General features: G+C 44.8%; 2 protein-coding genes across 4 annotated transcripts in view; one reads left to right on the forward strand and one right to left on the reverse strand.

Annotated features, from left to right (window-relative positions):
• The window catches only part of LOC130197915 (sodium channel protein type 4 subunit alpha-like), a 40,550-nt gene extending 28,881 nt beyond the window's left edge, over positions 1 to 11,669 (reverse strand). Inside the window, exons 1-2 of the mRNA XM_056420896.1 lie at positions 10,861 to 11,669; positions 1,290 to 1,623 (exon numbers count right to left, since the gene is read on the reverse strand). Of these exons, the coding sequence (XP_056276871.1) occupies positions 1,290 to 1,583 (294 nt within the window). The 5' untranslated portion in view covers positions 1,584 to 1,623; positions 10,861 to 11,669. The remainder of the gene's footprint in view (positions 1 to 1,289; positions 1,624 to 10,860) is intronic.
• Positions 11,670 to 12,588: 919 nt separating this feature from the next.
• On the forward strand, positions 12,589 to 23,013 carry LOC130197947 (WD repeat-containing protein 48). Of its 3 annotated transcripts, none has more exons than XM_056420935.1 (18): positions 12,589 to 12,636; positions 13,274 to 13,414; positions 13,564 to 13,642; positions 13,738 to 13,950; positions 14,383 to 14,471; positions 15,236 to 15,337; positions 15,420 to 15,644; positions 16,432 to 16,506; positions 16,802 to 16,904; positions 16,988 to 17,085; positions 17,893 to 18,000; positions 19,078 to 19,174; positions 19,292 to 19,387; positions 19,556 to 19,661; positions 19,814 to 19,901; positions 21,246 to 21,322; positions 21,403 to 21,595; positions 21,683 to 23,013. In XM_056420935.1, exons 1-18 carry the CDS (start codon positions 12,589 to 12,591, stop codon positions 21,776 to 21,778), a joined length of 2,034 nt encoding a protein of 677 aa, XP_056276910.1. In that variant the 3' UTR covers positions 21,779 to 23,013. The 3 variants fall into 3 exon arrangements, with proteins under 3 accessions (XP_056276910.1, XP_056276911.1, XP_056276912.1); XM_056420936.1 differs by having other exon boundaries at positions 13,567 to 13,642; XM_056420937.1 differs by having other exon boundaries at positions 12,613 to 12,630.
• Positions 23,014 to 23,067: the final 54 nt, after the last annotated feature.

A 23,067-nucleotide genomic window follows, 5' to 3' on the forward strand; every position in this document is an offset into this window, starting at 1 on the left:
TGCTATAAATTAGAAACGATCATTCAGTGGCAGAAAAGAATCAGTTCATCAGCTGCCCACAAAAACAATGAAGCATTGCTGACTCCTTCCTCTTTCCTCATTGTCGTACCCTTCGTAGGGTAGGGTGTGAGTGGCGGGGGACGAAATCTAAAGTCCTCGTGAAAATGAATTCCAAAGTGTAGCTGAAGGTTTGACGAGTCTTCAAACAGAACCGGTGTCTTGAGTGTTTTGAGCAGCACGTTTCCTGAACGTCTCAACACACGACAAACAAAGACTGGGAAACGAAGACTGAAACATCCGAAGAGCTTCGTCCCCTCAGACCGCCGAAGCCTCACGACTTCATCTGCGACGGCTGTGGATCTCAATCCCATTCAGAGGGAAGCGTGAGGGATCTTTTCAGAGCCACTATGAACATTTCCACACACAACACATTTAAATAATTGGACTTAACGCTGTTGTTGTGTCTTTGAACAGTTTGGCTCATGTTCCCTATCGATATCTGTTGAAAAGGTGGAAATTCCGCTGATCTCCTCACAAAATCCAATAAATTGGCTTCATTTTAAATGCAAATCAGAAATGCCTTTCTGGTTTGTGACTCGACAGGTGAAAGATCTGTTTGCTGCTTTTATTTGTTATATATACAGGACTGTCTCAGAAAATTAGAATATTGTGATAAAGTTCTTTATTTTCTGTAATGCATGTCATGCATTCTGGATTCATTACAAATCAACTGAAATATTGCAAGCCTTTTATTCTTTTAATATTGCTGATTATGGCTTACAGCTTAAGAAAACTCAAATATCCTATCTCTAAATATTAGAATATCATGAAAAGTATACTAGTAGGGTATTAAACAAATCACTTGAATTAATTAACTCGAAACACCTGGAAACACATTTTCAAATGTTTGATTTTGTTTTGCTGTTATAAATCTTTTTACTTGGTCTGAGGAAATATTCAAATTTTATGAGATAGGATTTTAGAGTTTTCTTAAGCTGTAAGCCATAATCAGCAATATTAAAAGAATAAAAGGCTTGCAATATTTCAGTTGATTTGTAATGAATCCAGAATGCATGACATTTTTGTTTTTAATTGCATTACAGAAAATAAAGAACTTTATCACAATATTCTAATTTTCTGAGACAGTCCTGTATATCCACAGATAGTGAGAAAATGTTTTACTAATTTCTGACATTTTCAAGACCAGGTGGACTATAGACAACATAAACACGATCCCCACCGTTTACCCCACCCAACACACACACACACACACACACAGAAGCTCTCACCCTCTGGTTCTTGTAGTAAAACGGATCGATGTCTTCCAGTGGCACCCCGATAAGTTCTGTCGGGATGTCACCGAAGATGCGCGGCAGCTGCTTGCCCGCCTCCAGGTCGATCCTGGGTTTGGGAGGCTCTGCGTTCCTCTGAGCCTCGTGGCAATCCTTGGCGTTCTTGGCGTTCTTGGCGTTCTTGGCGTTCTTGGCCTGCTCCTGCGCAATCCGCTGCTCCTGCGCAGCCAAGGATTCGCGAGTGAACCGCCGCAAGCCATCAGGACCCGTTGGTAACAGCACGGTTGCCATCTTTTCATCCTGATTCTGCTGTACTAGAATTTACTTACAGCTGCGGGAGTGGGGAGGGGGTTGGACACAGAGGGAAAGGAGAGATGGAGGAAGGTGGGTGAGAATCGTCCTATACGTGACACGAGTTCCTGAACAACGTGGCCTCTTGGATGTGGCACTTCATCCAATACAGGCAAACATCGAGCAAACGTGTGCATGTAGGGCTCGCCGCATATGGACTGCTTGGAGTCCAGAAGCTGCTGACAGAGCCAGGTCATGACATCAGCACTCTGGTGGAAACCTCTTTCCTCTCCTCCACTGTGACCGGCGCTCGTGAAGGACTGGGACTGCTGGTCCCATGAGCTGTTAAGCGGCTCAGCAAGCGAGGCAGGATCAGAGCATTTGACCAGGGCCGGCCTCTGGTCTCCACCGTGGAGTTGAGGCCTTTGCATTTCCAGTGGTGAACGTTTTCCTCCACTTTGGATTTTGTCTGATCGCTCGCTCCAACCCCGCGACCCCTTTGTCGGTAAACATGTCCGCTTCTTTTCAGTCTGAAAGCTGCTTTAATCAATATTTATATGTTTTTCATAAGATGTGTATAATGGCAAGAGAGGTTGCTTGGAGTGACGACGGAGAATTACCACCCGACTCCCGAGCTCATTGTTCTGGGTTTGTTCAACTTGTAGCTGTTTGTGGCCACAGCCGGCATTACTATTCATCTCTAAAAATCTGGAGCCCCACTGTAGTCCAGCTGCTCAGCATCAAACAGCAGACAGACCACATTACAGACAGTTTGAGAACATAGTGGATCAAACGAGTTCCTTCGGAGGAGGTGGGGACCAAAACGGAGGTACAAGGAGAGAGCACAGAGATTGTTTTGTTATTCTATAAACAGAAACGTGTAACATCAGAATGATAAAACAAGTATTAATAATATAAAAGTACTCAGTTCCTAGGATACAGCGAGCACCTCTCTCCTCTTCTCTCTCTCCTTATGGATGAATTTTCATCTCTCTATTGCACATTATTAACTCTTGGTGACTTCACATCTCTTAGGGTCCGTTGCACCTGGCTGGGTCTGATGCCATGGCCCTGCTGATGCCCCGCCCACTCCTCCTCTCTACCTCCATCTGCCTGATGGATCGTGGAGGTCTGGATCGTGGTCCATGCCTTCTTCCAACTATTCATACACTCTGTCATATTCATTACCTTCGCATTGAAAATGCCGGAAGGTTATGTTTTGATCGCCGTGTATTTATTTATTTATTTGTATGCGTGTTATTCGCAAAACTCAAAAAGTATTGAACCGAATCGCATGAAATTTGGTGGGATGATTGTTTATTATCCGGGGACCAGTTGATGAGATTTTGGGATCGATCGGGTCAAAGGTCAAAGGTCATGAACAGGTCAAAATCTTTCGCAGAACTCAAAAAGTATTGAACCGAATCGCATGAAATTTGGTGGGATGATTGTTTATTATCCGGGGACCAGTTGATTAGATTTTGGGATTGATCAGGTCAAAGGTCATGAACAGGTCAAAATGTTCTTGAATCACATGAAATTTGGTGGGATGATTGGTTATTATCCGGGGACCATTTGATTAGATTTTTGGATCAATCGGGTCAAAGGTCAAGGTCAAGGTCATGGAAAGGTCAAACTCTTTTTTTACCATTACACGATACATTTTTGTCCAATTGGCATGCAACTAATGCCAAAATGTTCATAATTCAATGCCCAATCTTGTGATATGCGAAGGTATGCGCTCTACCGAGTGCCCATTCTAGTTGAATGTGTTTTAACTCTAATGATTCCTTCTGGTCACATGACATCTATTGTTCTGTCCATCCTGGAGAGGGATCCTCCTCTGTTGCTCTCCTGAAGGATTCTTCCCTTTTTTCCCTGTGAAAGTTGTTTGGGAGTTTATCCTGATCTGATGTGAGGTCAAAGGTCAGGGATGTCTATGTGTTCAGATTGTAAAGCCCTCTGAGGCAAATTTGTAATTTGTGATAATGGGCTATACAAATAAACTGAATTGAATTGAATCAAAAGAAATGCACAGGTATGTCTCTGACTTCTCTTTTACAAACTATGTGCAATAGCTGTAAAGGCTTTGACCGCTGCGTTGCCTCTGATTTTCTGATCTGGTAGTCACATGATGGAAAGGTTTCAACCTTTCAACTGACCAACACCAGCTCCCTGTTGTCCAACTGCCTAAACTAGAGCAGCCATAGCTGTCAGAGGGATTAAGACCACGGTCTGCAGCTCTGACCGAAGGTTTTCACTGATTCAGGATGGGGGTCGCTTACTGTTTGCCTGCCTGGTCATCGACCGGCCGGCGACCTCTGACAACACCACATCTGACCACACCCCTAAAAGCCCAAATGTCTCCTGGTGTTTGCCGACTAAACTGTGTGCTGGAACAAGTTAGCCGCAACTCCTTGTGCTGCTCTCATGCTGCGGTTGCAGCTGATAACGTTGTCATGGAAGTTTAGCATCCCCCCCCCCCCTCCCTCCGATTCTACCTCAGGTGAACTCCGCTCACCTGAGCGCTTGGTTAGCGCTGCTAGTACCATTAGCTATGAGCATAATGCTGGAGGCCTATGAGACATGTTGAGAGCTGTGCGGGGGGCTAATGCAAAACTCCTAATCTCGGATTATTGCACCTTATATTGCACTTTATATTGCACCTTTAAAGTGTTGTGTTAATCACAACTGTTACATTCTGATCTCACAAGATAAGTTGCTATTAGCGAATGTCTATTCACACATTCAGCAGACTCGGAGCCTCGTTTCATCCGGAGTTTCAGGCCAGCAAACAAATGTCCTTTAAAATTGTTTGTTTGCTGTTTAAACATGTTTATATTTACCTTCGCATTGAAAATGCGGAAGGTTATGTTTTGATCGCCGTGTATTTATTTATTTATTTGTTCAGTTCAGTTCAGTTTATTTGTATAGCCCAATTTCACAAATTACAAATTTGTCTCGGAGTGCTTTACAATCTGTACACATAGACATCCCTGCCCCAAAACCTCACATCGGACCAGGAAAAACTCCCAAATAACCCTTCAGGGGGAAAAAAAGGGAAGAAACCTGCAGGAGAGCAACAGAGGAGGATCCCTCTCCAGGATGGACAGATGCAATAGATGTAATGTGTACAGAAGGACAGATTTAGAGTTAAAATACATTCAATGAATATGACAGTGTATGAATAGTTCATAGTAGGCATATTCCACGATGGAGACCTCCACGATCCATCAGGCAGATGGCGGTTGGGAGGAGGAGTGGGCGGAGTCTCAACAGGACAGTGGCGTAGTCAGGAGCAGGAATTCCACGACCCAGACCTCGATAATCCATCAGGCAGATAGGATCTATGCCGTCTCATAGGGTCCGATGACCCCATGAGACGTGAAGTCAAAAGGACTCCGGGGAGAAAGCAGAGTTAGTAACGTGTGATTGAGAGATGAAAATTCATCCTTAAGGAGAGAAAAAAGAGGAGATAGGTACTCAGTGCATCCTAAAACGTCCCCCGGCAGCTATAAGCCTATAGCAGCATATCAAGGGGCTGGACCAGGGCAAACCTGATTCAGCCCTAACTATAAGCTCTGTCAAAGAGGAAGGTCTTAAGTCTACTCTTAAACGAGGTGACTGTGTCTGCCTCCCGGACTGAAATTGGAAGCTGGTTCCATAAAGAGGAGCCTGATAACCAAAGGCTCTGGCTCCCATTCTACTTTTTAAGACTCTAGGAACTACAAGTAGTCCCGCATTTAGTGAGCGTAGCTCTCTAGTGGGGCAATATGGTACTACAAGCTCCTTAAGATATGATGGTGCATCACCAATCAAGGCTTTGTACGTTAAGAGAAGAATTTTAAAAGTGATTCTTGATTTTACTGGGAGCCAGTGCAGAGCAGCTAGTGCAGGAGTGATGTGATCTCTTTTCTTTGTTTTAGTGAGAACACGAGCTGCAGCATTCTGGATCAACTGGAGGGACCTAAGTGATTTATTAGAGCAGCCTGATAATAAGGAGTTGCAGTAATCCAGTCTCGAAGTAACGAACGTGAACCAATTTTTCTGCATCTTTTTGAGACAAGATGTGTCTGATTTTTGAAATATTACGTAGATGAAAGAATGCAGTCCTTGAGATTTGCTTTACGTGGGAGTTAAAGGACAAGACCCGATCAAAGATAACGCCAAGATTCTTTACAGTGGTGTTGGATGCCAGGGCAATGCCGTCTACAGAATCCACATCACCAGATAATTGATCTCTGAGGTGCTCAGGGCCGATTAAAATTACTTCGTCATTGTCTGAGTTTAACATCAAGAAGTTGCAGGTCATCCATGTTTTTATGTCTTTAAGACATGCTTGAATTTTACCGAGTTGGTTGCTCTCCTCTGGTTTTATCGATAAATATAGTTGAGTATCATCTGCATAACAATGAAAGTTTATGGAGTGTTTCCTGATAATATTGCCCAAAGGAAGCATGTATAAGGTAAATAAATTGGTCCAAGCACAGAACCTTGTGGAACTCCGTGATTAACGTTAGTGGTTATCGAGGCGTCATCGCTACAAATACAAACTGAGATCGATCTGATAAATAGGATTTAAACCAAATTAGTGCCGTGCCTGAAATGCCAATCGACTGCTCCAGTCTCTGTAACAGGATGTCATGGTCAATGGTGTCGAATGCAGCACTAAGGTCTAACAAGACCAGGACAGAGAGGAGTCCTTTATCTGCTGCCATTAAGAGGTCATTTGTAATTTTCACCAGTGCCGTCTCGGTGCTGTGGTGTTTTCTAAATCCTGATTGAAATTTCTCAAATAAACTATTATGATGTAGAAAGTCGCACAACTGATTTGCGACCACTTTCTCAAGGATCTTGGAGAGGAAGGGGAGGTTAGAGATCGGTCTCTAGTTAGCCAACACCTCTGGATCCAGAGTGGGCTTCTTCAGGAGAGGTTTAATAACAGCCACTTTGAAGGAGTGTGGTACGTGGCCTGTTAGCAGAGACACATTGATAATATCTAATAGAGAGCATGTTACTCGCATAGATCAAAAAGTATTGAACCGAATCAGATTCTTTACAGTGGTGTTGGATGCCAGGGCAATGCCGTCTACAGAATCCACATCACCAGATAATTGATCTCTGTTTGTCTGAGTTTAACATCAAGAAATTGCAGGTCATCCATGTTTTTATGTCTTTAAGACATGCTTGAATTTTAGTTGGTTGCTCTCCTCTGGTTTTATCGATAAATATAGTTGAGTATCATCTGCATAACAATGAAAGTTTATGGAGTGTTTCCTGATAATATTGCCCAAAGGAAGCATGTATAAGGTAAATAAAATTGGTCCAAGCACAGAACCTTGTGGAACTCCGTGATTAACGTTAGTGGTTATCGAGGCGTCATCGTTTACAAATACAAACTGAGATCGATCTGATAAATAGGATTTAAACCAAATTAGTGCCGTGCCTGAAATGCCAATCGACTGCTCCAGTCTCTGTAACAGGATGTCATGGTCAATGGTGTCGAATGCAGCACTAAGGGCTAACAAGACCAGGACAGAGAGGAGTCCTTTATCTGCTGCCATTAAGAGGTCATTTGTAATTTTCACCAGTGCCGTCTCGGTGCTGTGGTGTTTTCTAAATCCTGATTGAAATTTCTCAAATAAACTATTATGATGTAGAAAGTCGCACAACTGATTTGCGACCACTTTCTCAAGGATCTTGGAGAGGAAGGGGAGGTTAGAGATCGGTCTCTAGTTAGCCAACACCTCTGGATCCAGAGTGGGCTTCTTCAGGAGAGGTTTAATAACAGCCACTTTGAAGGAGTGTGGTACGTGGCCTGTTAGCAGAGACACATTGATAATATCTAATAGAGAGCGTGTTACTCGCATAGATCAAAAAGTATTGAACCGAATCGCATGAAATTTGGTGGGATGATTGGTTATTATCCGGGGACCATTTGATTAGATTTTGGGATTGATCGGGTCAAAGGTCAATGTCAAGGTCATGAAAAGATCAAAATCTTTTTTTTACCATAGCACGGTCAATTTCTATCCAATTGGCATGCAACTAATGCCAACATGTTCATAATTCAATGCCCAATCTTGTGATATGCGAAGGTATGCGCTCTACCGAGTGCCCATTCTAGTTATCTCTGTTTTGGTCTTAACCAACACCTGGGAGAAACATCTGGATCCTCCTTAGCGACTACATGTTCCAGTATGTTTGGCAGATGGTTGCCAGATGTCCGTCTATGTTTGTTGTTGGTCAGCTGGCATACAGTTGGTTTTTCTGAGTTTAGGGACATAGAACCAAAACCTCCAGCTCAAAGACGCCGCCGCTAGCTCAGGGGAACCGGAGGGTTCAGTAGACTCTGTTGGACCAGGGGTCCAATAAACTTCTGTTGTAAGATTAGAATTCATTCAAATACGATAGTTCTCCTGGAAACTTGATTTCACAAACTGGTACGATGCATTTTCTTCAGTCCAAAAGAGCGTTCTAGTGCATTTCCAGTTTACGGCAGTGATAATAACGTCACATCGTATCTGTCGTCAATGTTGAGAGTTTGAATTAATTCAGAAGATGAATGAATGATTATTTGTACCAGAGGCGTTACTGAATATAATTTGAATATCTTGAAATGCTTCCTCTGGATGTCTACAATCTTAATTGTCTCTGTGTTCTTATCGGCAAACGTGATTCCTCTGGACTTAAATAAAGAATAGGTAGTTGCAGGATGTGAAAAAAGCATCGGCTCATTTCAGCCAGTGACTGAGGCTGATATTTTAATAACAGGAAAGCTTTCCAAAGAGAGGATTACATTTCTCTCTTGCCCTTTTGACAGAGCGATACTATTGTATCCTTTTCATTTTGACTAAGCTCTGCTTGTTCTCCATCTCCTCCCGTCCTGAAATGCATTGATCCCTTCACACGTCCAGCCAGACGCTAGTTATCTGCTTTCACTTGATCTGCTTATTTGGCCCAGGGAAATCTCAGATCAGCTCTCCTCACACACTCAATCCGGAGCATTCCCATTTGCCATCAGAAATAAATAGGTGAAGGCCCGTTTGCCACCTCAGAGAGGACGTGCCTCATCCAGAGGAACAGTCCCAGCATGTCTCCTTTGAAAGGTAACAAGAAGATATGTGACGATGACCTCGACCCCGCATGTATGAATAATATTCATCTAAAGTCAAACCTGCCTCTGGTTGGATTCACGCGCCAGGAAATATATTTTTTTCAAGTATTTTAGTTGAATGAAATTGAATCCCCATAACAGCCAGATGTGATTTGCTCATCATCACTGCAAATAATTAAGATAATTAGATTTAAAGTGGAGCGGAGGAGTGGACTGGCACACACAGACACACACACACGCACACACACACACACACACACACGATGAGTGTTAGACAGACCTCTGATCAAAATGAACTACAGCCCGACCGACACGCAACATTGAGTTCAATACCGATATTGATATTTGGTGGTTTAAAATATCCATAAGCAGTTTATTTTTCCATAAATGACTTAATGTGTGTGTGTGTGTGTGTGTGAGACCAAGACACACACTAAGCGGGACATTTTCCAGGTAAAGAACCACTTGTCGGTGCTCTCTGGTGGACAGAGGATCGACCCCACAGGACTTTACGGCAAATTGCGTCACTTCACGTCACTTCAGCTCCTTCCAGCCTGGAGATACTTTGGTGTGCGAGAGATCATGATTTCATATCAAATGTATGAAGCGAATGACTTCTGTGCCATTTTTCTGCATTTTTTACTTTTCTAACTTTATTTATGAACTTCACTGAAGCTCTGTCTTCAAATCTATTTCGATCATCTTAAATTCCAAGAAAACAAATTATCTTCCATGGACACGGAGCTGACCAGCTGACCACACTTTGACATTCACTTTATATCCTATTTTATTTTCATGTTCTTTTACTTTGTCGAATTATTATCATTCAAAGCTATGAAAATGCAGTTTTATCTATTCACTAAAATATAAAAGTTGTTCAATGCCTGAAAATATGTCTTCCATGTTTCTTGTGAATGTTCTGCATTTGGAACCAGTGTGATCACTTTGTTGTCCTTATGGTCATTAAGTAATATGCCCAACGCTGCATTACTCAAACTGCCAAACATAATAAAGGATATCTATGCAAACTAATTTTTATATCCCGGTTTGTGTTGTACAAATAGAGTCTTGAATGTCGTGCTTTCCTGTTACTTTAATATCAGTGTTGTTGTTCTCTGGGGGCGAATCAGAGGCTCATCATGGATTTCTTACTTCCCTCCATTGACATTGATTATACGATATTATTGTTAACTGAACGGACTTTCAAGTGGTTTTTGATTTTCATTTTTGGTTGTATTATGTCTGTTAAAGAGTTTTGTGATTGTATTTATTGGTCAAGCTTATTGCTTCATTATATTGTAAAAGCAAGTGCCATATATGGAATTATTGACAGAAGTGATTGGGTACTTGTGCATGACACACACAAAAAAGACATAACAACTTTTGGAAATCTAATTCTAGCCCATACTGGGAGTCAGACCACTCTCACTGGGCCATGTTACTGGGTCCTCTTCGCGCTTCACACTGTGATCCTGTGCTCGGGCTGAACTGATAACCTACTTTTCTACAAAAACCTCTCAAAGTAATTGCATCAGATAGCTTATATACGTCGGTTACAGAAGGTATAGGATAGACCTACAACACGAGACAGCGGTGAAAACATCACGATGAGGAGATGAACTGGGGACAATTACTTTAATGAGCTCTGCTGCTTGAGACACTTAAAGCTTAACTGAGTTAACTATCAGGAACTCCACGAGCTGGACCGGAAGATGAAGGTGACAGATGTCACCGAAAGAGCAAAAGGGAACTCAAATGTGCAGCCTTACGTAACGTGTCGCAGGAGTAAGAGATCATGGTAAGTGTAAGCCTTTAATGCTCACATGAAAACATGACATTATTATGTTTTCCTTGTGCACTTTCTGGCACATCTTTTGTTTATGATATATAACATGGATGGCATTGTATTAGATTATAGATTAATCCTGGAAGAATATATTATAATTATAATTATTTTTATTTTATTTTTTATTTTATTGTGTATAAATTGTCCATTAACCGATTTCAACTGTAAGAAAATAAATAAAAGTTGAAGACCCAATTGTTGACACATTATTTACCTCCTGAAATGTGCCTTTCTGTCTGTGCGGCCACAAAGTTACCGCATGCTTAATATTATTTGCAAAATCAAAATAATAAACCTCACAGAGCTATACTTACATCTGAAACTCTGAGATTTACAGCAACATTTCCATAGATGAGTTCTTCGGCTTGGAGACGAAGGAAAAGCCAAACTCTCCGCGCAAAATCCATGTCTTGCCGTCAAGGTTTGTTCTTCATGACGGACCAGAACTCCAACAAGTGCGTCTTATCAGCGCAATCCAAAGTTTTGCGCACACAACTGACCCCTAGACCAGCGCCAGGCGTCCAATCACCTTGTGTTGGACATTTTTTTAAACATGCCACAGGTGCAAAGCGCGGTGCTGTGGGTCCTCTGTCCGTCCCACCCGAGTGGCTCTGCAGCTGGCATCCCACAGAGGAAAGGTCCCGAGCCGCGGCGCGTGGAGAGGATGCTGCGCCAGTCTTCAGCAGCTGCGCAGCCGGCGGGAGATGAGCACCTCGATTTGCCCTTGAGCAAAGAGCACGAGGGAGGGAGGATGCTGCCCGGACCACGGGGGATTACTGCGCCTACATGTCCCACTCAAATAGGACAGAGCGAAAGAGCCGGCACGTTTTTACACATTGCCAAGAAAAGGCACGTGAAGAAGCGCCATGCACTAGTGGCCTATTGTTGTTTTTGACCTTCATGGTACACATTATAAAGTGTATTTGAGGACATGCATGGCATATGGTTTTATGAAAGTATATAAAGTGGTTTGACTTCACAGAAGAGACGATCCAATGTTGCATTCACACCACATTTCACAATTGACCGAACTGTAATTGGGCGGATGTGCTATAAGCAAGATTCACAGCACGCGATGTCACTGCCCTCCACGGAATGTAATTAGTAAACAAAAATAAAACACAAACTGGATTTGGAATAAAAACCTGTTGCCTTTGTATATTGTTTAACACAAGCTGTCAGCATTTAGAGTGTTTGGAGATGGTTTTGGATGACCTCGCGGTGTGCCTCCATGTGGTCTCTTACTGCGCCCTCTAGTGGCCAAAACATGGAGCTACCATGAATCAACCTTTTCATAGTCATGGAGATTTATTCTTCTCAAAGACAGAATTTACTTCTAGTGCTATTTAGACCCATCAATGTTATTGTGCCACTGGGACTCTGTATTTCTTCACAAAAAATAAATGCATGGCAGCGTCAACGGACTTTAATTCAGCATTTAGACTTTTTTTGTGTTGGGATATAAATTGACAACACTTGATTTTGACTCATGACTCATGATGTAATATGTCAGAGCTAACAGGGAAGGCTACAGCGAGACACCGTGTTAATCGGGTTAAACACTGGGTCGACATTCATGTTGCACATCCATGTATTGTGGTGGGCTATAAAGGGAGAGCATAATTATCCTCTGATATATTATCAGCTGTTCGTTAATAAAAGGGCCTGCTTGGTGTTCGCCTGCCTGCTTCGCCTGGCAGATCTAGCACTTGTGGTGAGGAAAAAAGCATCGTAAGGCCATTTTGTATGTTAGAATATAGTCTTTTTTAAATACATATATAAATATACATATAACCAAAACAGTAGCTTTTAACCAGACTATAACCACAGCCATGAGGAGCCCCGTATCTACCTCACCTAATGCCGTGTCATGTTAATGTTTATATTAAACTTATCATGAACATTTCTCTGACACACAAGACCCTCCCGCAGTGAAACGAAGAGACATCGTTTCAAAAACTACATTACCCACAAAGCTCAGCGTCGTGTGTTTTCTTTTCTTCCGGATGTAGCATCACATGAATTGACTGTCAACATGCAAGATGGCCACGCATCACAGGCAAAATGCTGCTGGGCGGAGAAAAGTACAGGTGAATTTTAATAGTAGCATTATTGGTGAGTGCATGGCAGCGGCGACATTATGGTCTTCATCTCGAAAGCGAGACGCGCGAGCGCTTGACGCACCGCGAAACGCGCCCGCTACTGGCTCTGAGTCACGACCCGAGCCGGCTAACCGAGCCAGCTTAGCTCCGTCTTTAGCGTCTTCTGCTAATGGCCGAGTGACAACGTGCCTTTTTATTCTCAACTATCACAGAAGTGCGCATTGCGCACGTGTTGCCTTCACTATCGAGCTGGTTGATGAACTCAAGCCAGTGGTGCGAGCTGCTCGTGGTGCTGTGACGGTAGCTTTGCGACCCTGTATCCGGGCTCGGTCTAATTGCTGGGAAACGGTCGTGTCCCGGTGGTTCTGTCACATTGCCACCGAGCACTGCGCGGTGCCACTAGTCCGTTGTTAATGTTACTTCACGGCAAACTATTCTCAACTACATGTGTCTATATAGTGGCTATACGTTTCCTTCAGTAACGTCCTCCCGACGGGGAGCTTTGCACTTGCGTTGAAGCCTCGGCAGGTGTGTGTGTGTGTGTGTGTGTGTGTGTGTGTGTGTGTGTGTGTGTGGGGAAACGTAGAAGTGGTCGAGATGGGAGTCTGACCTCTCTGTGTTCCAGGTGTCCTACGTCATTAGAGACGAGGTGGAGAAGTACAATCGCAATGGGGTGAACGCGCTGCAGCTCGACCCGGCGTTGAACCGGCTCTTCACCGCCGGAAGAGACTCCATCATCCGGATATGGAGCGTGTACCAGCATAAAGTAGGGCTTCTGATATTCTGAGACACACTTTGAATGTGCCAAGCAGCTGTGTTGTCACATGCATATTCTTCTTCTTCTTTTTTCTTTCTTTCTTTCTTTCTCATGTTTTATAGTAGAAGTGTCTTAATTTCTGTCCTCTTTCATTGCAGCAGGACTCATACATTGCCTCGATGGAGCATCACACAGACTGGGTTAATGACATAGTTCTCTGTTGCAACGGCAAAACACGTGAGTGTGATCACTTGAGGCATTGTTCAGCGTGTGATACTGCCGGTCTGATGCATCTCACATACTTTTTTTTTTCCGGTCTTCCGTTTTTCCAGTGATATCTGCCTCCTCGGATACAACGGTCAAAGTATGGAATGCGCATAAAGGCTTCTGCATGTCGACGTTACGGACGCACAAGGACTACGTGAAGGCTCTGGCATACGCTAAGGACAAGGAGCTTGTGGCGTCCGCAGGTCTCGACCGGCAGATCTTTCTTTGGGATGTGAACACACTGACGGCACTCACCGCTTCCAACAACACTGTAACCAGTAAGTATTACCAGCAGGGACTTTGTTTATTGGTGTCTTGAATAGCTAGATTGGATATCCGTCACAACACGGACAAGCTATCCCATTTAAGTTCTAGTTTTATATATAATATGCAGTGTAGAGTGAAAACATTGGTCAACATTCCTCTTTACATTTTCAATTTCCACAGTGAGGAATGCAGGTCATTAGTCTAACGGTGGTGTAGGTACTCGGCATCGCCCGATACCCAAAGCCCATTCTGGGTATCATGGGTGAAGAAGTTGGGAGAGGTGCTTTCCAGTTGTTGGTTTTCTCTGTGACAAGTGGTCCAATTACTGGCCTCTAAAAACTGTAGTTTTGATGATTGTGCATTTGTATTGTTCTGTAACGGCCGATGTGTATTTTTGAGAGACATTTGGTACACGTGGACTCACTTTAATCCGCCTCCAACAGCCTCGTCACTCAGTGGGAACAAGGACTCCATCTACAGTCTCGCTATGAACCAGATGGGCACGGTCATCGTATCTGGATCAACAGAAAAGGTTTGTGTTTCCATCCGTGTGACGACGCACCACAAGTACAATGAGAGTAGATTAAGAACAACGCTGATTATCTCATTTGTCATGTTGACATCTGATCTGGGATTTGTCAGATTGAGAAAGCACAACACTGTCTGTTGAGACGTTCATGAGATGTTTCCAGTCGGCAACCACACATCCGTGATAATTCAGTAGTTTACTAACTGGGGTTACACAAAGCGTTGTGTTACTTTGAAACTATGGTAATGCTGTAGATCAGGGGTCGGGAACCTTTGGCTCTTCCAGTGACGGCATATGGCTCCCAGACAATTTTGAGTTGAGAAAAAAAAAATCTCCGCCCGCCACTCTGTAATTTTCTCTATCGCACCAGATTACAGCAGAAGTAATTTAAGGTCCCTTTTCTTAAAGAGCACGTCTTTGTTCTTTTATTAAACTAAACAGCCGTCTGTTATTGATCGTATCTACAGCAGCATGTCACTCTGTCTCTACGTGCCGCGCTAACACTTCTCGGCTCTCCATCTCAAAGAAAAAGTCACCTGCACCCCCCCCCCCGCCAGAAGTCGCATTAAAATTATACGTTAAAAATACTTTATGGCTCTCAATGAAATATATTTGGCTTTTATGGCTCTCCCAGTCAAAAAGGTTCCTGACCCCTGCTTTAGAGGAACTGTTCTTTTACTCTGGTCAAAGTACTCTGGTTCTAACGGTCCATGTGACACAGAAGTGCCCGTCTTCACTGCCAACTCTCGCCTCTTCTCTTTCTTCAGGTCCTGAGAGTGTGGGATCCTCGAACATGTGCTAAACTGATGAAGCTCAAAGGTCACACGGACAACGTGAAGTCGTTGCTGCTGAACCGAGACGGCACTCAAGTGAGTCGAGACGTCTGAAATAAGATGGCGGCGGCCAAACGGAGGAGTTGTAACGATCTGAATCTGCTGTCCTTCGCCGCAGTGCCTGTCCGGCAGCTCAGACGGCACCATCCGCCTGTGGTCTCTCGGCCAGCAGAGGTGCATCGCCACGTACAGGGTGCACGATGAGGGCGTCTGGGCCCTGCAGGTCAACGAGGCCTTCACACACGTCTACTCGGGAGGCAGGGACAAGAAGATCTACTGCACTGACCTGCGTAACCCCGACATCCGCGTGCTGATCTGCGAGGAGAAGGCCCCGGTGCTCAAAGTAAGTGCTTGAACCTGGAACAACATGTTGTGTTGTGCAGTAACGGGGCAATTCTGTGACACCCTCGCGTGTTTATTACCTTCGCATTGAAAACGCGGAAGGTTTTGTTTTGATCGCCGTGTATTTGTATGCGTGCGTGCGTGTTATTCGCATAAGTCAAAAAGTATTAAACCGAATCGCATGACATTTGGTGGGATGATTGGTTATTATCCGGGGACCATTTGATTAGATTTTGGGATCGATTGGGTCAAAGGTCAAGGTCATGAAACGGTCAAAATCTTCTTTTTACCATAGCGCGGTCAATTTGTATCCAATTGGCATGCAACTAATGCCAACATGTTCATAATTCAATGCCCAATCGTGTGATATGCGAAGGTATGCGCTCTACCGAGTGCCCGTTCTAGTTTAGTTGATAGTTCAGTTGGGATTTTTTTTAAACCTTTTTAATTTGTTTAGTTTGATCAGAGCAGGATGGTTTTTTTCCCCTGGATCCTGACCTGGTGTCTTTTTGTGGTGTCAATGCGATAACAAACCGTCGTACTTTGTGATGATTGCTTCTCTCATTTCACTCAGTTTGGTTGTTTCTGTTGAAAGCATATCCCAGTGCATGTCACTTTGCTCACTGTTGTAACCGTAAAAAAAACTAAAAACCACAAGTTTTGCTTCGTTTGCGGTGACGGCGCTTATTTCAAGAAGGGTTTTACTGATCTGAACAATTGTCATTCCTGAGCTCGTCGCCAACCATTTGACCCCATTCAACCTGTTTCTGTCCGTCTCTTTTGCCCAGATGGAACTGGACAGATCTGCTGACCCACCTCCAGCAATCTGGGTCTCCACCACCAAGTCATCCGTGAATAAATGGGTAAGCACGCGTGAATCCTCAGACCACCGGTCGGCTGTCGACGGACGTGTGCGTGTGGCCACGCCCGATGCTCAGTCACTCTCATCGCCCCGTGATTTATGCACACGTTTAAGCCAGCTTGTGTATGACACAGAGCTTGTGGGGGATACAGAGGCAGCGATTTAATGTAATGCAATTATCTTGATTGCATTATAATAATCGCCTTTTGCTACAAAGGAGAGCCACGAAGCCGCTATTAAAATCCGCGCCAAATCTCTTTTCATGATTATTATTTCCTCTGTGTGTGTGTGTGCAGTCTCTGAAGGGAATGCACAACTTCCGGTCATCAGGGGAGTATGACAACGACTGCACCACCCCTCTGACGCCGCTGTGCACCCAGCCGGAGCAAGTCATCAAGGGTAAACGCGTTCACTCGTCTGCCGCGCCGCCGGCATCAGTCCCCCGGACAGCCGAGGAAGTACCGCCTGTGTTGTGTTCGCAGGAGGTGCCAGTATCATCCAGTGCCACATTCTGAATGACAAGAGACACATACTCACCAAAGATACCAACAACAATGTGGCCTTCTGGGATGTCCTGAAGGTAACGCTATTTCTAAATGTGTTAAAGCGCCTGGTGCGATTGCATCAAAGACAAATGCCTCTTTTCTACGGGGGGGGGGGGGGGGGGATTTACAGATGATTCAATTCAATTCAGTTTATTTGTATAGCCCAATTTCACAAATTACAAATTTGTCTCAGAGTGCTTTACAATCTGTACACATAGACATCCCTGCCCCAAAACCTCACATCAGACCAGGAAAAACTCCCAAATAACCCTTCAGGGGGAAAAGGGAAGAAACCTTCAGGAGAGAACAGAGGAGGATCCCTCTCCAGGATGGACAGAACAATAGATGTAATGTGTACAGAAGGACAGATTTAGCCGTGTTAAACTGTCGCAACATCATATTTAGCGAGACTCCTGCTGAATCTTCTCGTCGGCAACCAACCAGAGGAAGGTCTGCACTTCATCAATTGCAAAGAGAAGTTTCGTAAGCGGCCATTTTCACAAATCTGGACAAGTTAATGTCACAAATCTCGGCTGCGTATTGACGTCCTGTGAAGACTCTTTCTGACCGGGTTCTACGACACGGTACCAGGTACTATCCCAGACTTTTGAAAATGGAAAACCAAAACGATGCGAGTCAAACGGTCCCTTCCCATGCAGAGGCATCCGGTTCAATCTCAGTTCTCACTTCTAACGGATCGAACCTCGGCTCACGTGGAAGAGGACGGCCGTGTGTATTTAGTGCTAAACCGTCGGCCATGGAATATCTCATTGAGATTAAAGAAGACATTCCCGGGTGATTCCTGTGCTTTGGATTGACCGTGTGTGTTTTTCTTACTTCAGGCGTGCAAAGGTGAAGACTTGGGGAAAGTGGAGTTCGAAGAAGAGATAAAAAAGCGCTTCAAGATGGTCTATGTGCCGAACTGGTTCTCCGTTGACCTTAAAACTGGGGTGAGTCACACGCCTCGGAGGACGAGAGCACGTCATCTCAGCAGCTGTTACTTTGACAAACTAAGTGCTTCCTCAGCCTGGTTAGTGGTCTTCCTCAGCCTGGTTAGTGGTCTTCCTCTGCCTGGTTAGTGGTCTTCCTCTGCCTGGTTAGTGGTCTTCCTCAGCCCGGTTAGTGGTCTTCCTCAGCCCGGTTAGTGGTCTTCCTCAGCCTGGTTAGTGGTCTTCCTCAGCCTGGTTAGTGGTCTTCCTCAGCCTGGTTAGTGGTCTTCCTCTGCCTGGTTAGTGGTCTTCCTCAGCCTGGTTAGTGATCTTCCTCAGCCTGGTTAGTGGTCTTCCTCTGCCTGGTTAGTGGTCTTCCTCTGCCTGGTTAGTGGTCTTCCTCTGCCTGGTTAGTGGTCTTCCTCAGCCTGGTTAGTGGTCTTCCTCAGCCTGGTTAGTGGTCTTCCTCAGCCTGGTTAGTGGTCTTCCTCTGCCTGGTTAGTGGTCTTCCTCTGCCTGGTTAGTGGTCTTCCTCAGCCTGGTTAGTGGTCTTCCTCAGCCTGGTTAGTGGTCTTCCTCTGCCTGGTTAGTGGTCTTCCTCAGCCCGGTTAGTGGTCTTCCTCAGCCTGGTTAGTGGTCTTCCTCAGCCTGGTTAGTGGTCTTCCTCTGCCTGGTTAGTGGTCTTCCTCTGCCTGGTTAGTGGTCTTCCTCTGCCTGGTTAGTGGTCTTCCTCAGCCCGGTTAGTGGTCTTCCTCAGCCTGGTTAGTGGTCTTCCTCAGCCTGGTTAGTGGTCTTCCTCTGCCTGGTTAGTGGTCTTCCTCAGCCCGGTTAGTGGTCTTCCTCAGCCTGGTTAGTGGTCTTCCTCAGCCCGGTTAGTGGTCTTCCTCAGCCCGGTTAGTGGTCTTCCTCTGCCTGGTTAGTGGTCTTCCTCAGCCTGGTTAGTGGTCTTCCTCGCTTCCTCAGCCCGGTTAGTGGTCTTCCTCAGCCCGGTTAGTGGTCTTCCTCGGCCCGGTTAGTGGTCTTCCTCAGCCCGGTTAGTGGTCTTCCTCGGCCTGGTTAGTGGTCTCACTGTGTTGGTTCATCTTTCCTCATCAACAGATGCTCACTATCACTTTGGATGAGAGCGACTGCTTCGCTGCCTGGGTGTCTGCAAAGGACGCTGGCTTCTCAAGCTCCGACGGATCCGACCCCAAGCGTGAGATATCTGACCTCATCACATTTTATACACACAGTGAATTCTGCAGAACTGAAGCTAACGTAATTTTGCAGAAAGCTCACGTGCTAACTGAATGTGTCCCCGTCATCTCCCCAGTGAACCTGGGCGGACTGCTGCTCCAGGCGCTGCTGGAGTTCTGGCCCAGAACTCGCATCAACCCCATCGACGAGGAGGAGAACGAGGGGAGCCAAGGTAAGGAGGCGGTAAACGGACAAATCCTGAGGTGTGGCCGAGTGTGTGTTTTGTTTTTATGGTTCCAGTTTATTTCCTGCTGCTCGTTCAGTCTGTCGTACAGTAGGACTGCGTCCGTGTGATTATAGTGGTCGGAAGCACAGGTCCATTTCCCATTTGTGCCCTCAGTGAACGGAGAGCAGGAGAACCGGGTCCAGAAAGGAAATGGATATTTCCAGGTGCCACCGCACACGCCTGTCATCTTTGGGGAAGCCGGAGGCAGAACTTTATTCAGGTACGGTTTCAGGAACAACAGGTTAAAGGTCAACTCTTGAGGACGGCAGTGTGTGTTTTGTAAAGTCTGCCGGTGACATCGGGTTCTAGTCGTCTCAAACAGGAATGCTGATGGTGTGTGTGTGTGTGTGTGTTGCTCCTATTGGGTCGCAGGTTGCTGTGCAGAGATTCAGGCGGAGAGACCGAGTCGATGCTGCTGAACGAGACCGTTCCACAGTGGGTCATCGATATAACTGTAGATGTGAGTACAATCTTTATTCATGTCTTTATTTTACTTGCATACAAACATGTCAAAATGATTACAGGTTCGATCAGGGGTGGGCAAACTGTTTGGCTCAGGGGCCAAAATGAGTTTTAATTTGACAGATGGGCCAGAATCAGATGCATCGAGTGACAAAAAAAGTATTTAGCAGTCCTCATCAAACACTCGCCGTCGACCACTCGTTGTTACCGAAGGGCTCAAAACACGAGGCAGGGGCGTTTGTAGGATTCAAAGAGGGGGGGGGGGGCTAAGCCCCAAGGGGAGGAGCACAGAAACCCCCCCCACCCCTTCTCCATTCAGCCACTTCTCGGGGTGGGGGCCTCTGATGGGATATCAGACAGGGTGGGTGGGAAGGTTTATTATATATTATTGGTTATTGGATAAAATAAGGAACAAAAGGAATTAATTTCTAAAATAATTTAGAAATTAAAAAAATTTAAAAAGTGTTTAAGTGCACCAAATTCAGGAAGTTACTTGATTTGTAAAATAGTGTAACGTGAGACTTGTTAACCTGTGTGATTGTCGCTCAAGTGGGCCGTAGAGATTTCTCTGAATGGGCCTCGCTCCTATTCACACCTGGGCCCATGCAAAATAAATATTACTGAATATTTCAAGGTGTGGCAGCCATATATATATATATATATACATACAAACATCTATTATATTCTTATTAGAAGGGTTTGTGGGCACTGACTTAGTCAGAGCAGAGGACCCCCACCCGTTGTCACCTTTTTCACCTCATGAGTTTGCAGGTATGCAATAACGTTCCCAAATCCCCCTCCTGTGTCTCGTTGAGTCGGCGTGACGCTGGAGCAGCTCCACGGAGCTCACAATGCATCCCGTCACACTCGGCGTCATTTACACCGACGATCATCACATCGCGTGTCATTCAGCAGATGATTTTATCCAGAGACTTACAATAAGTTCATCAACCATGAGAACAAACTCAGAACAACAAGAAGCCAGAAAGTAACAGTTCTTCAAGAAAGACAAACTCCAAAAATACCATAAGTGATGCCATGAGCGCCACTGAAGTGCCAATCTGTTTTTATTCACGGTGTAGAAAAGATGTGTTTTTAGTTTCCGAGTGAAGCTGGAGAGACTTCCTGCTGTCAGTGAGGAGCTCGTTCCACCAATGAGGAGCCAGGACAGCAAACAGTCTGGATTTTGTCGAGCGATCAGCTCGAAGTGAGAGTCGCATGTCGATTGGCGGTTGCCGAGCAGAGAGAACGATCAGGATTTAGACTCTAAAGATTACGTCGCTGTGTTTCCCCCCCCCCCCGATTATTTGATGAGTCATCATCTTTCCCTCTTCTATTCCAGAAAAACATGCCCAAGTTCAACAAAATCCCGTTCTACCTCCAGCCCCATTCTTCCTCTGGTGCGAAGACTCTGAAGAAGTGAGTGTCCCGCCGCGGCGCCTCTTTTGATAAACCGCTCCCGTGCGCCCGGCGCTTGACCCGCTGCGTGTGCTCCTCAGGGACCGCCTCTCGGCCAGCGACATGCTGCAGGTGAGGAAGGTGATGGAGCACGTCTACGAGAAGATCATCAACCTGGACAACGAGTCGCAGACCACCAGCTCCTCGGCCAACGACAAGCCGGGCGAGCAGGAGAAGGAGGAGGACATGGCCATGCTCGCCGAGGAGAAGATCGAACTCATGTGTCAAGACCAGGTGGGCGCCGCCGGCGGGTTTCTGACACCAGCACCCCCCGCTTTGTACATCGCGTTAACCCTTTTGTGTGTCTCGTCCTCCAACCAGGTACTGGATCCCAACATGGACCTGCGAACAGTTAAACATTTTATCTGGAAGAGCGGCGGGGACTTGACGCTTCACTATAGGCAGAAGTCCACGTGAAAATCCTTTTTTTTTTTTTTTTAAACAGTAACTCTTCTTTGTCATTTGCCAATCACCTCCCACCTCTGACATGTAGTACCCTAAACCCCGTTGTGTGGTCAAGAGTTGCAGTACCAGTGAGAATCCAGTATAACGACTAACTGACCAGAGCAGGCCGGAGCGGCCGAGACCCCTGGAGGAGAAGTGGTCCCCGTCGTTTTCTGTTCCAGGTTGAAGAACGGACTCTTTTCTCCAGCGCTCACCTTTTCTTTTTTTTACGGCCGTTTGTTGTTTTCTGATTGGTGTTTAATTTTGAAGCAACAGAAGTTACAGTACATGTTTGTCTGAGAGCGTGTGAACACACACACACACACACGATGTAGTAGACTATTTGTTCCAGTACATTCCAGAAGTCTGCGAGCAGCATCCCTCGGCCTGTGGGCAGCGTCACCGCCCCGTCGGCGTCCTCTCCGTCCCGCTGTCACCTTAACTTGAACTTAACTTAGACATCTAATTATTGCAGCTTCAACCTCCATCAATAGAAACACTTGTCATTTATTTTTAGCTGTGCAGTAGTCAATGAATGTTCTTTGTTTTTTGTAAATATGTACAACATTTGTTTTGATTTAAGTGACTTTGTTTTTCTTTTGTTGTTGTACAGTTCGTTTCAAAACCAACACTTGTTTGTTTTTTGGGTTTTTTTTCTCCCCAAATCCCCCTATTCATGGTCATAAAAGTAATTTGACTTGGATGTTAAATATTGCATTTGTTGTATTCACTACAACCCAGAAGTTGCATTTTACTCTTTAAGAATGTTATTGTAGTTGTTAGTCATTTTAGCAATCAGAAAATTATATATAAAGGTATATATCTTTTAATAATAAATCATGCTTACCCACTCATGACCGGTGGGGGTGTTCCTAATGTATATTTCATTTAGATTTAATAGTTCAATGAAACGTGAATTAAAAGAAAAGGGGGAATCTCCTCCGAGAGAAATTCCAGTCAAATAAACAGGAACGCCCGTTTCCCTCCCGCTGGGTCACCGAGCTGAACGACAAATATTTTCAATGTAAATTTTCCGCAGTTACTTTTGCCATGAGTGTGTGAGTAACGCCATAGTGTGAGCTCCAATTGGCCAAAAACAAGATGGGTACCATAATTAGGCCATAACACTGCAATATCCCTTGTTGTAATTTGTGAGATATGTATATTTTAGGCATTCGAACAAATAAATTGGAATGGTTTAACTGAGATTTATGGAAATGTATATATGTTTTTTTATTTTATGTGAGTGATTTAAGAAAAAC

The sequence above is a fragment of the Pseudoliparis swirei genome, chromosome 8, assembly GCF_029220125.1.
Source record: "Pseudoliparis swirei isolate HS2019 ecotype Mariana Trench chromosome 8, NWPU_hadal_v1, whole genome shotgun sequence".
NCBI lineage: Eukaryota > Metazoa > Chordata > Actinopteri > Perciformes > Liparidae > Pseudoliparis > Pseudoliparis swirei.